Genomic DNA, 14637 nt, shown 5'->3' on the forward strand with positions numbered 1-14637 from the left:
CTCTACTCTAACCTATTAAACATTTCTTATAATACCCAATACTCTTTTTAGGTATATTTTATTTATTTTTCCTTAAGGGAATGTGTCACATACATTTTTTTTAAACTAATTGTAACCAGATTGTGATTTTTTTTTTTAATAATCTGTATTTTTGATTGCAGATTCCATCAATCATTCCCTCCCCAACCAAAATGTATAAGCTCCTGTAGAATCCTGAGCGCTGCCGACTGATGTTGTAATTAGGCATTTGGTTTTGCAGCATCATTCAGGATCATCCAGTAGCTTATAAATTTTGGTTGTGGGCTGGAAGGGGGGGGGGAATGATTGCATCATTCAATGACGTACTGAAATGGTGGACAAATTAATACATGGACTTAAGTTAGCTACTCACATAGCCAGTGGCCCCGCTGCACCCGCCGCCCAGTCAAGAAGAATCTAATGGTCGCCTCAGCTTGCCCATCGCCGCCGCCGCAGCCTGCGATCACCGTATTAATAAATGTAAACAGGATATGTTATTGCAAATATATTCATTCATATATTTACACTACTAAAATATCTTTATTGGTATTCATTAAAAACCTATTCTAGAATATAAATACAAATACACCTCAAAACATAACTCAAAGTGATAATATAAAAAAAATTATCAAGTAGTCAAGAGTAAAGGGGGAAACGGAAGCCATCCCATTTAGCAACTACTCGTCCCTACCTGTCTGCGGAGGTTGGCACCCTCTTGAAACAAAATTGGCACGCTCACTCAGCAGCATCCACTCACCAGCCTCCCCTCCCTCACCAGCATCCCCTCAGTAGCCTCCCCTCCCTCACCAGCATCCCCTCAGCAGCCTCCCCTCCCTCACCTGCATCTCCTCAGTAGCCTCCCCTCCCTCACCAGCATCCCCTCAGCAACCTCCCCTCCTTCAGCAGCCTCCCTTCCCTCATCAGCATCCCCTCAGCAACCTCCCCTCCTTCAGCAATCTCCCCTCCCTCACCAGCATCCCCTCAGCAGCTGCCCCTCCCTCACCCACCTACCCTCCTTCAGCAATCTTCCCTCCCTCACCAGCATCCCCTCAGCAGCCTCCCCTCCTTCAGCCGCCTCCCCTCCCTTACTAGCATCCCCTCAGCAGCTTCCCCTCCCTCACCAGCCTCCCCTGCTTCAGCAGCCTCCCCTCCCTCACCAACTTCCCCTCCTTCAGCAGCCTTCCCTCCTTTAGCAGCCTTCCCTCCCTCAGCAGCCTCCCATCACTCATCAGCATCCCCTCCTTCAGCAGCCTCACTTTCTATCAGCAGTGTCTCCTCCTTCAGCAGCCTCCCTCCATCACCAGAATCCCCTCAGCAGCCTCCCCTCCCTCATCAGCATCCCCTCAGCAGTCTCCCCTCCTTCAGCAGCCTCCCCTTCTTCAGCAGCCTCCATTCTTTCAGCAGACTCCCATCCCTCAGCAGCCTTCCCTGCAACAGCAGCCTCCCCTCCTTCAACAGTCTCCCCTCCTTCAGCAGCCTCCCCTCCTTCAGCAGCCTCCCCTTCCTCAGCAGCCTCCCCTCCTTCAGCAGCCTCCCCTCCTTCAACAGCCTCACCTCCTTCAACAGCCTCACCTCCTTCAACAGACTCCCCTCCTTCAACAGCCTCCCCTCCTTCAGCAGTGCAGCACAGCACAACACAAACACACACTTACCACCTGCCGCCATCCCCGCAACACATGTCGCACATTGCTGCTCTGCTCTGAAGATGAAGATGATCATGCAGCATGTCACATTACCAGGACCATGATGCACCCGGCCATGGATTAAAGGTACAGAGCTCATTTCCGTCCGCCGGGTGCATCATGCGCCAAATTATTGTACCTAAGGGCCCGGTAAGATGAAGCAAAGAGGGGGGCCCTGGGCCATAAGCTTGGGGCCCGGACAGGCGGTGCCCCCCCTTTTTGCTTCTGGTCACCGGGCCCCATACAGCAGTAAGGGGAGTAATGCCCTGATGGTGACCCTGCGTGTATCCATGTGACCAGTGTCAGACTGAGGTTTCATGCTTTTTGTCATCATTGAACATGCAGAACATATCATCAATAAGGTGTAATGGGCTATTTCTGGATTACAAATAGACTTTGGTATCAAGTGAGATAAAAAATTATCTCCTAATGGCGCTTTCTTCTGTTTGAGTTTTGTGGGGCTGTTGTAATATGGGCTCAAGTTCACTGACATTTGTTTGTTTTCTAGTGCTGAAACCACAGCTTAGGTACTTTAAGAGACCCACCTACTGTACCACAACTCGACTGCCGAGCTTCCATAAGAAAACAGATGAAAATGTGGTAAAATTCAGACCAGTCGACCAAAGAGGAAAAATGAAGAAAATCCAACATATTTCTCTTAATTGGAACAAAAAATTATAAGGATTATTTTGAATCCGTATTGGTTTAGTTAATATTATGGACTTGTTTTCATCGGCCTAGAATTTCGGAATAGAAAATAAAATGCTGGAATATGCAACATAACACTCAAAATCAAGCAGGTGAATACGGCAGCATTTCTAAAGAACGATCAAAATATTGTCATTAATTACAGCATAAAATGTTGGCATCCTCTATGTTCAATTGGTGCAGTGACGCATATACTTTATTATGAGACATCAGGGCTATTATACATGGCATCTTATTTATAGACAGCAGGTTATATAGCAAGAGAAGCTGAGCAGATTTAGAAAGTTGTAATCAAAATAATTCAATCTCCATTGCAAGTTTGGTTATATTAGCAAAATTTGCAAACTTTCTGCAGTCAACCAATGAAACAAGCACAAAATGCCACTTTTAATGACTACTGCATTATCAGAATGATTTATCCTCCTGGATAGAATCTCTCATAAGATCACACATTAACAAAGTTGTATCAGTCGTACCTGAAGTAATAGTCTTCATTGCTTCATTAGATGTTCTTGACATAAAACGTTTCAATTATCTGGTCTGGCAAGATATTTATTGACTGTGACTTTTGATTGCATGTTAGAAATATGGCAAAGTCAAGAGACTGGTCCAAAAAGTCAACAGATGATGCTGTTCAAATTAAAGGAACACTGGCTACAATATCTAGACATGCCAAAAGAGGGAGCTATCACCAGTTGCCACCATATTCCAGAAGAGGCAAGTGTTCAACAAACTTCAAGTGACAGCAAAGATGTGCAGCAAAATTTAGTGGCAGACGGCACTAAGGTTTCAGTTTGCACAGTAAAGTGTACACTTAACGCTGAAGGTCTCCATGGCTGCAAATGACTCTACTGAAGCAAAAGCACAAGAAAAGTCAGCTCTAGTATAATCAAAACAATATAAGTGAGCTGCAAAAATTTTGAAATTCTATTCTGTATAGTGAACATTTTGGACTTATGAATTAGCAGTATATCTGGAGGAAGAAAGAATATGCTAAATAGAATATACTGCCTACAGTGAAGCATGGCAGTTGCTCTGGGGCTGCTTTGATTCCTCAAACAATGAAAAACTACAGCATGTGGATGGCTTATATTTACATTTAAGTTTCAAGAAAAACTCGGAGAAAACATCATGCCCTCTGAGGAAGCTGAAGCTTGGGCATCATTGGATCTTCCAACAAGATAATGATACAAAGCATAACTCAAAGTCCACCAAGATCTGGCATCAGAAGTGGCATCAAAAGTTCTTGACTGGGTGTCGCATAACTTGAAATGAATATAAAATATTTAGTGGGATTTGAAGAAGGCAGTTGCATTCGTAAATTCTAGAATATTAGTGAGCTGTCAGCTATTGCCCAAGGTAAATGGCCTAAAATTATTTGAGAATGATGGCAAAAGAAGATAGTATCTGGCTATGCATCATGTTTGCAGCAGGTCGTAACAGCCAAATAGGCTCTACTAAGTACTAAAGATGCTTGTCATGAAAATGTTAAATAATTCCGGAATAGCAATAATCATTAAAGGGAATCTGTCAGCAGATTTTTGAAATGTAAACTGTGGACAGCATGCTGTAAGGGTTAAAACACAGATTTCAATGATGTCTCACTTATCAGGCTGTGTGCTGTTATTTACTTACAAAGAAGGTTTTATCACCTGATGATTATCATTGCCTGGTCTACAGCAGCTACAGCAGCATGTGAGACCTAGTCTGACTCCACCCCCTTCTGTGATAAGTAGCTCACTGTCTATAAACAATGCACACAGAGAGCTGTAGTGGGACGGGGCTAGCTTTCTCAGCTCTTCTACATGCTACATCTAAAAACACTGATTGTGTCATAACTGCTGCACCCAGTAATCTAAGTGATACATTGTTGGATTCAAGATCTCTTTGTCTACATCAGGCTGCTCTCAGATGAGATAACAAAAATTTGGTGACAGATTCCCTTTAAAAGTGACATTTTGTGTTAAATTTGGAGAAACAACTTGTTATATTAGTTGTGTTGAGATATTTAGTGTCCTTGTTTCACTTGGTGATTGAAAACAGCAGAAAATTTGTAAATCTTACTAATAAACCTAATTTGCAATGGCAATTGAATAAGTTTGATTGCAACATCTACAGTATATATAAAGTACAAAAAGATTGAATATAATTTGCATTTCATTCACTTCATGCAAGACAATTGGATCAATTATGTAATGACACTTTGCTCAAACTCTGATCAGTGTCAGCATAGTGTGATCCGATCGTAGCACACTGTGAAGAGCGGATGGAGATCAAGATTTCTCCATATTCTCCATTGTCTGAGTCTGATGTTTTAGACGCACCAATAGACTTGAATAGGTGCGTGTCATCCAATTCGTGGAGTAAATCGCAGCATGCTGTGATTTTTTCCACAGATGGATTTGGTCTATGGAAAAAAACTCAGATCTGTATTGCCTCATTATATAAAATTGGTCTGAGTGCTATACGATAAAACTTCAGATACCACTAGTCTGAGTTATACGCTTATGTGAACGATCGCTAAGGGTCACAACTTTGGTCCGAATCAGTCACTGACAGCCTATCTTGCATGACTGTCATACATGTCAATATGGCATTTAAACAAATGACATGCAAATTATGCAGAAACGTTTCCCACAAGACTATATATCAATCTGTTTTACTCATCTTGCTGTAAGATAGAACTGCATGTAAAAAATGATTGGTTCCCTTTATTGAACATACAGTACAGACCAAAAGTTTGGACACACCTTCTCATTTAAAGATTTTTCTGTATTTTCATGACTTTGAAAATTGTACATTCACACTGAAGACATCAAAACTATGAATTAACACATGTGGAATTATATACTTAACAAAAAAGTGTGAAACAACTGAAAATATGTCTTATATTCTAGGTTCTTCAAATTAGCCACCTTTTGCTTTGATGACTGCTTTGCACACTCTTGGCATTCTCTTGATGAGCTTCAAGAGGTAGTCACTGGAAATGGTTTTCACTTCACAGGTGTGCCCTGTCAGGTTTAATAAGTGGGATTTCTTGCCTTATAAATGGGGTTGGGACCATCAGTTGTGTTGTGCAGAATTCATGTGGATACACAGCTAATAGTCCTACTGAATAGACTGTTAGAATTTGTATTATGGAAAGAGAAAAGCAGCTAAGTAAAGAAAAATGAGTGGCCATCATTACTTTAAGAAATGAAGGTCAGTCAGTCCGAAAAATTGGGAAAACTTTGAAAGTGTCCCCAAGTGCAGTTGCAAAAACCATCAAGCGCTACAAAGAAACTGGCTCACATGAGGACCGCCCCAGGAAAGGAAGACCAAGAGTCACCTCTGCTTCTGAGGATAAGTTTATCCGAGTCACCAGCCTCAGAAATCGCAGGTTAACAGCAGCTCAGATTAGAGACCAGGTCAATGCCACACAGAGTTCTAGCAGCAGACACATCTCTTCAACAACTGTTAAGAGAAGACTTTGTGCAGCAGGCCTTCATGGTAAAATAGCTGCTAGGAAACCACTGCTAAGGACAGGCAACAAACAGAAGAGAATTGTTTGAGCTAAACAACACAAGGAATGGACATTAGACCAGTGGAAATCTGTACTTTGGAATGATGAGTCCAAATTTGAGATCTTTGGTTCCAACCACCGTGTCTTTGTGCGACGCAGAAAAGGTGAACGGATGGACTCTACATGCCTGGTTCCCACCGTGAAGCATGGAGGAGGAGGTGTGATGGTGTGGGGGTGCTTTGTGGTAACACTGTTGGGGATTTATTCAAAATTGAAGGAATACTGAACCAGCATGGCTACCACAGCATCTTGCAGCGGCATGCTATTCCATCCGGTTTGCATTTAGTTGGACCATCATTTATTTTTTAACAGGACAATGACCCCAAACACATCTCCAGGCTGTGGAAGGGCTATTTGACTAAGAAGGAGAGTGATGGGGTGCTACGCCAGATGACCTGGCCTCCACAGTCACCAGACCTGAACTCAATCGAGATGGTTTGGGGTGAGCTGGACCACAGAGTGAAGGCAAAAGGGCCAACAAGTGCTAAGCATCTCCGGGAACTCATTCAAGATTGTTGGAAGACCATTTCCGGTGACTACCTCTTGAAGCTCATCAAGAGAATGCCAAAGAGTGTGCAAAGCAGTCATCAAAGCAAAAGGTGGTTACTTTGAAGAACCTAGAATATAAGACATATTTTCAGTTGTTTCACACTTTTTTGTTAAGTATATAATTCCACATGTGTTAATTCATAGTTTTGATGCCTTCAGTGTGAATGTACAATTTTCAAAGTCATGAAAATACAGAAAAATCTTTAAATGAGAAGGTGTGTCCAAACTTTTGGTCTGTACTGTATATTAGCAGGCAAATGACCATGAATTTTTGTCCCACTGATTCCAAATTGAGTGACCATGCAAATCTATGTCAGCATACTTAACCCCTGTGTGGCTCTGGTTTTTATCTAAAAGTTTTTTTTATCACTTAATGAGTGAGAAATAAAAAAAAATCATAGCACATTCCATTATTAAATATTTCAGAAATATTCTCCCTTAGACAAAAAACATTCTTTGAAAAAATATAGTGCGTCACTGTAACATCAGGCTGTGGCACATGTGCCTAGGAGTCCATATATCAGATGCATTGCCTATGTCCGTCCGGTAACTGTGAAGGTGAGACACACTTTTGCCTGGATTTATAGTTTGTCCGACTCTTTATAGTAGGATAGATATTGCTCATATTCTATGTATTATACGCAGCGTCTATAGCCTCCAGGGATTAATTAGAGCCAGTGAAGTTTCAGCTGCTTTAGGCTTTCCAAACTCCATGTGGTACAATCCTAAATTCACACAGTTTAGTAGTATACAGTGGTTATATTATTATACAATGAATACTAATGAACTTATATAGCGCTATAACAAGTATATGACAATTCTAAGTGACAGCCAGGACAACATATTACAGCAGCTGGAGCAGTGGCTTTCACTAAATGACAGAACTTTTACAGAGTCCGCTATCTTACCTGCTTGTAGAGCTTTAAAGACGACCCATCATCAGGGCAAAACTGGCCAGTATTAGCTCTTATTTTATTTCCGCTGTTTCCCTGTTTATCCGGTTTTTTTGTTTGCTTGTTTTTGTTTCATCTGTCATACAATTCCAGAGATATGTGTGTTTTAACTCAATGATAATTTTTTATGGACTTTAACAAGGGGGCGTGACTTTCAGAACTTTCTCAAGGTGTATCTTTAGCCTGCTGTGCCTTATTACCTTGTGAGCCACTCCCCCCTGTAAAGACCATAAGCGTTAGCACTAAAGATAAAAGCCCATATCTCTGGGACCATATGGCGGATTTAAAAAAAAATACTCAGGGGAGCAACGAAAATAAAATATTACCAAAAATTGGCCACTTTTGACCTGGTTTCATGTCCTCTTTAATAAATGAAACATAAATTCATGCAAGAGAAAGACAAGAGGATCTGCTTACCATCGCTAACATCAAAGCTTTATAAAGTAGGATTTATCTACTAGAAGGTGTGCAGGCAGCATACTATTGTGTGATCAGCAGGTCTAATCGCAGCAGAGGCAAACTTGGCGTTTAGATTCAGCTGCACGGTTTATACATCAGAATAACTCGCTAGATCTTGTCTGCAGTCTCACGTAAAAGCAATGAAGACATCAGTCTCCGCTCGGCTACATCTGTCTATTGGTATTATTATAGCTATACTGTAAAATTAGAGTTTTCATTTGAATTTCTTTTCATCTGTATTAAATTAAAATGTTCAATACATGTCTCCTTAATCTGATTAGCCACTAAATTGTCATTTAAGAAGCCATTGACATAATAAAATGTTTTATCAAATTAATAAAATAAATAAAAATATTAATTAAGTAAGCTAAATTGTTTATTTTATCTAAATATGAATGTATACTATACATTTAATTAGAGAACTGTCACTTGCCATTAATATGTAATTGTTTTACCTTGTGTAAATCCTGTTTTCACCTGAATCTGGGTTGGTTTCTTCTTCTGTTCTTTCCTCTCTTGTTCCTGACATATGGCCTCCTATTCTTTGTATGTGTAAACAAGTGCGTGGATGCTCCAGCGCAGAAGATGAGGACAAAGCGGTAACCAAAGATCATTTATTCATCTAGCTCAACAGTTTGAGTAATTAGGAAGGATACAAAATTAAGATTAACAAATTATGTAAACACAGTGAAGTATTTTACAATTTAAGTGAACACCGCTTTTGAGGGTGAACATTGCTGCAACAATTCTAGCAACTAAACTCTACTATACAGGCAATAAACAATTACAATGGGTAATGGCTAATACCCTGGTCTATAGTGTGTCACGGTCAGTCTCGTGCTTGTCCCCATCGTCACTTAGTCAGTATAACTGCTATAACAATCACAGTAAAGTCCCTAGTGGGAGTCAATAACACTACTCTGTTACACCGCAAATCTCTTGCCGATTATTTGCTTCCATAACGCTTTTACTACGGCCACCTCCGTCCCCCGAAGCACGGCCCCAGGTCCCCTCTTTTACACCACAATCATCTGAGTTCTGTCTGTATGTCCACGCGTTTCGTCTCAAACTTCTCTCTGGCCTGCGTACACGGTTCCAGTCACATAGTTGTTTGTGGTCCTGGTCACAAAGATCTGGTTCTGGTCACACGGTTCTGGTTCTGGTCATTTGGCCCTGGTTCTGGTTCTCTCAGTCACTCTGCATTACTTTAGTCTGAGGTCTCCCTTCATTGATCCCTCCAGCACTGGTGATTGAGACTATAAGTCTGCTTAGCTGCTTCCATGCATCTGTCCTGCTACCGGTTCAGCTGTCGACTCATCCCCTTCTCTGCTCCCCTGGGCCTTTTCTAATTCTTAGCTGTGACACAGTTATCACATGAACTTGTGTGTCCCTCATTTTTTCTGGGGGTCCCCCATTTTAATAGCTAGTAAAGGCTAGGTATTCAGCTGGGGGCTGATATTAGTAGCCTGGGAAGCTCCGTGGGTATTACCCCCTTCCCAGGCTTCAAACATCTGCCCCAGCCGTCTGCTTAACCTCCGCTAGAGACTAAAATTACGGGGAACCCCATGCCAATTTTTTTTTTAATAAATCCTTTATTTTAACACTAAATGACAAGTACAGTAACCAACACTGTCACTGTACTTCTTATATATGTGACTGACATGTTTCTATCTATCTAATCTATGTGTGATGCTCTATTCTTTCTGTTCTAAATTGTCGAGTACCGATGTATGCTGCTAATGAATTGCCGGCCGGCTTTTTTAAAGAGACAAAAACACTATTTTTTTTTTTTTTTTAATAAATCCTTCATTTTAATGCTAAATAACAAGTACAGTAACCAACACTGTCACTGTACTTTTAATATATGTGACTGACATGTTTCTATCTATCTAATCTATGTGTGATGGTCTATTCTTTCTGTACTAAATTGTCAGGTACCGGTGTATGCCGCTGATGAATTGCCGGTCGGCTTTTTTAAAAAGAGGGGTGCATGAAAATCGGAGGGCACTATGTGTTCCAAGTGCCCTGCTATGTTTTATACCCTGCCTGCCTCTCTGCCTATATATTCTGCCTGCCTGACGTTTAATTGAGCACTATTCCCATCGATTTGGGAAAATTTTGACCTTCTGCAGACCGCCAGGGGAGGGACCGCCAGAAAAATGCTCGAGTTTCCCATAGACTTACATTGGGCTCGTTGCTCGGGTCGAGCACCCGAGTATCCCAATGTGCTCGACCCGAGCTTTGAGCACCCGAGCATTTTAGTGCTCACTCATCACTAGTAGTAATCTGTTCAATAAGGGGCAGATTGAGCATTGTGAAGGTGCTGTATAGAGTATACAAACTATAGTGAGTCCCGGCTGGTTTGTGTCTCTAGTCTTGTATTCCTGTTTTTAAAGAAACAGAAAGAAAGAAAATAAATTTGTGCAGAAAATTCATAGGTTTGTTTAGTGTCTGGTTGTCCACCGGGTGGCAGATTTAATGAAGGTTTCTGGAAAGAATTAAAGAAACAGCAAGGTTGTTTAAATGATGCTGGTTTACTAGACCAGGCTGAGATATGATGGAAAAACTCTAAATATGTAACTAGAAGCCAGATAGAGGAAGAAAAACATGGTGATAAGTTTTTGTTTGCTAAAGTATGTAACAAGGATGGCGTTCATTCCCCTGCCTCTCCCAGTTTGACTACACCCCCGTACATTGTCCCTGAAGGATGGATCAGAATCTTTATGGGTGGAGACCTTTTGTGTATGTGGTGCCACCTGTTGGTACGTAGGAACCATTAAACCTCCTACTCCTAAAAAAGGATTGTACCCTTTTTGTTAACATCCCACAATCCATTTGCATAGTGTGCCTCCCCCCCTTGGCCAGTGTCCCAAGTGATATGCCCCCATAAGTCTCAGCCAGGCCCCCAATGAATATTATGCCTGCAATGGAAGGGAATAACACCTCTTCAGACCCTGCCCTCCAGCTCCTCCCCTGACACAACCCAAATGGATACAGCAGTTATATGTCAGCCTTTTGCTGCCAGAGACTCACTAGGACAATTACTTAGTGAGGGTGGGCAGCTCACCTTAACCCCCCCTGCTGTTCGCCCGCAGTGCTCACCCAGACTGCTACCACCAGCTCTCACACCCCAGTCTGGGGGACAAGACCCTGTAGAGCCCCAGGAGGATGTGTGGCGTCCCTGAAATCCTACTGAAATGCTGGCCATGATGAGTAGAATGCCAGACCCTGAAATGTTTCCCATGCCATTTGTTAGAGAAAGTAGATAAAATTAGATAGGCTTTCTCCTGTTTATAGAAAAATATTATACCTGGCTCTTGCAAAGATGACAGGAGTTAGCATATGAGAACACGTCTAAAGTTCACACCCGTTTACTGTCTTGTGCCTTTGTTGAAGTATTAAAAGCCCGTGCCTCTGTTAAAGTATTAAAAGCCCATGATTAAAGAGGCGCTAATAGTGTCCGAGCTAGAGTACCTAGCTATTATACAAAGTAGCCAAGGATGTGGAAGCAAAAAATGCCCAGAATAACATGGCTAAAACCCAGTCCAGAGCCCCTCTTATGTACTACCAGTCCAGGCAAGGACAAAGAAATTTCACATGTTATAATTGTGAAAAGCCTATACACACAGAAACTGCAGTCTGAGGTGAGAAGGGAGAGGAGAGCATGATAACCCCCTCCTTTCCCCTTCTCCATCAGGGAGGGGGGAGTCAGTGTCTCACTAAGTCTGCTGGAATTTCTTTAACTTTCTCCCGCACTATTTACGTCTCACATGATGCTACTGCCATTCTTTCTCCATACTGCTTGACATCTCAGACTTTAATGTGCCCTCCTCATGCCTGATAACCTCACCAGTCACCTTTGCACTACTCTGAATCCAGCCATCTTGTTTCCTCTGGAGGGGGGAGAGGGGTGGTAGTGGTAATGTGAGTAAACTGCTAGTTGAGCCACAAGAGGAATATGACTGTGTACAAATAATGTAAAACGGGGGGAGGGGGGGGGGGTTCAGTCATGCTGCCTATGTCCCACTAGATAATCCAGACCATGAGCTCATGTTGGATGGATCGCAGTATGGCATGGATGGCCGGTTCTACACTGGATATGCTGCTGTTTCCTTCCATGAAACATTAAAAGCTGAGCAGCTGCCCCCACACATGTTCACCCAGGGAGCTGAACTCTGTGCCCTAGAAGAAGGCTGCAGACAAGCTAAAGACCAGACTGCCATGATTTATACAGACAGCCACTATGCTTTCAAGACTATGGACCTATATGGAGAGCTTGATCATTACTCACAGCCACAAGTAGGCCTATCAAGAATGATAAATCCATCCAATGCCTGATGGAGGATCTACCTTTACCCTAGAAAGTTTCCATGGTGAAAGTCAAAGGCCATGCGAAAGATGACTCACCTACAGCTAAAGGCAACCACCTGCCTGACCAGACTGAAAATTCTGCAGCTTATCAACAAAGAGACAACCCTGGCGAGGTGGCAGCTGCCCAAGTGGCCTCTGCCGCGGACCCTCCGGTGACCTACGACCTTCTTCTGAAGCTACAACAGGCTGGTGATGAAGAATATGCCAGATGGCAAGAGAAAGGAGCCATGCAGTCACCAGAAGGACTGCGGCACGAGGGGGACAAAGTTTGCCTTTCCTGAGTTCTGTATCCCATCATGGCTCAAGACACCCATGGCAATACTCACCAGTAGAGATGAGCGTTGTTCTACTCGAACTGTTCGCCAATCTCAAATTCGAGCTGTTTTGGGCGGTGTTCGAGCCGGTCGGCGAACACGAACAATTTGAGAAAAATTCGGCTGTTCGAGGTTATGTTCGATAACTGTTCGTGCACCAAAATCATAACTGGATTTTTTCTCAGTAATGATGAAAATTAATGTTAATACGCAGTTTGAGTGTACAGCGGGGCGGGGGGAGGGGCAGGGGATGGATCTCTGCAGGAACAATGAAGATCTCCATTTTTTTTTCTCTTTCCCGCATTTGCAGTGGGGAGGTGCAATCTGTCAGCCTATCAGCAGCGCACACACGGAGCGAAGTGCTTTTTTTCACACAAGCAAGGGCATGTGTGATTGGCAGTGTATGTCACATGTCCTTGCCCTATAAGACCAAGCCATTTTCCCCGTCGCCACCATTTTCTCACTGCTGCAGCTGCGTGTTAGACGGCACCGCTGTTGCTGTGTGCGCTATACCTTGTTAATTTCAAGCCAATTTTCGCACAAATATACAGATAGCTTGGGAGTAGGGAATAGTTGTGATTGCAGTCCTTTTAAGGACTAGGTTACAGCATTTCCTACGACTTTTATCAGGCAGGTCTGTGCTCTTAAATAGATAGATTGTGGGAGTAAAGACTAATTGTAATTGGAGTCCTTTTCAGGACTAGGTTACATCAGTTCCTATCAGTTTTTGCCAGGCAGGTCTGTGCCAGTGCTGTGCAAGTTTTTTTCACAGCATTTGGCTGAATCTAGCAAAGCTAATCCTTTTTGGCCTATTGCAGAGTGTGTTAGTCAGTGGAGTAGCCTATCTGTGTTGCAAGATATACCACCTGTGTATAGAATACCAATTTTTTTACTGCACCTAGTGAAGTAAAATCTTTTGGGCATAGCATCATTCTATTAGTCCATCTATACTGACCTCCATCAGGTTGCAAACTGAATATAATTTTTTTCTGCATCTAGCTCTGAAAAAATATTTGGGCTTCTAGCAGTGTGTGGGACTTGGTCTATTAGTCCATCTATACTGACCTCCATCAGGTTGCAAATTAAAAATAATTTTTTTCTTCATTTAGCTCTGAAAAAATATTTGGGCTTCTAGCAGTGTGTGGGACTTGTTCTATTAGTCCTTCTATACTGACCTCCAGCAGGTTGCAAATTGAATATAATTTTTTTCTGCATCTAGCTCTGAAAAAATATTTGGGCTTCTAGCGGTGTGTGGGACTTGGTCTATTAGTCCATCTATACTGACCTCCATCAGGTTGCAAATTAAAAATAATTTTTTTCTGCATCTAGCTCTGAAAAAATATTTGGGCTTCTAGCAGTGTGTGGGACTTGGTCTATTAGTCCATCTATACTGACCTCCATCAGGTTGCAAATTAAAAATAATTTTTTTCTGCATCTAGCTCTGAAAAAATATTTGGGCTTCTAGCAGTGTGTGGGACTTGGTCTATTAGTCCATCTATACTGACCTCCATCAGGTTGCAAATTAAAAATAATTTTTTTCTTCATTTAGCTCTGAAAAAATATTTGGGCTTCTAGCAGTGTGTGGGACTTGTTCTATTAGTCCTTCTATACTGACCTCCAGCAGGTTGCAAATTGAATATAATTTTTTTCTGCATCTAGCTCTGAAAAAATATTTGGGCTTCTAGCGGTGTGTGGGACTTGGTCTATTAGTCCATCTATACTGACCTCCATCAGGTTGCAAATTAAAAATAATTTTTTTCTGCATCTAGCTCTGAAAAAATATTTGGGCTTCTAGCGGTGTGTGGGACTTGGTCTATTAGTCCATCTATACTGACCTCCATCACGTTGCAAATTAAAAATATTTTTTTTCTGCATCTAACCCAGCCAATAGTTTTGGCCTAATACCACAGTTTGGCCACTCAGCTCTGCTCGGTTACCATCCATTGTTTTTTTGTGCAAACAACTCCAGAGTTGTGAATTAGTTAACCACCAAAATGAGTGGAAAAAGGCCTGCTGCTGGT

At 42.1% G+C, this 14637-nt stretch overlaps 1 protein-coding gene across 4 annotated transcripts in view; it reads left to right on the forward strand.

Moving 5' to 3' along the window:
- PDE1C (phosphodiesterase 1C) overlaps positions 1–5134 on the forward strand; it is a 1470255-nt gene extending 1465121 nt beyond the window's left edge. For 2 of the 4 annotated variants that reach the window (XM_073678289.1, XM_073678288.1), the window contains exon 18: positions 2209–5132. In XM_073678289.1, coding sequence (XP_073534390.1) covers positions 2209–2381 — 173 coding nt within the window. In that variant the 3' untranslated portion in view covers positions 2382–5132. Of the gene's footprint in view, positions 1–2208 lie in introns of all 4 variants that reach the window. The other 2 variants (XM_073678287.1, XM_073678291.1) reach the window with 2 other exon arrangements.
- Positions 5135–14637: the final 9503 nt, after the last annotated feature.

The sequence above is a fragment of the Phyllobates terribilis genome, unplaced genomic scaffold (assembly GCF_046119375.1).
Source record: "Phyllobates terribilis strain yellow unplaced genomic scaffold, ASM4611937v1 Scaffold_4__5_contigs__length_816908805, whole genome shotgun sequence".
Taxonomy (NCBI): Eukaryota; Metazoa; Chordata; class Amphibia; order Anura; family Dendrobatidae; genus Phyllobates; species Phyllobates terribilis.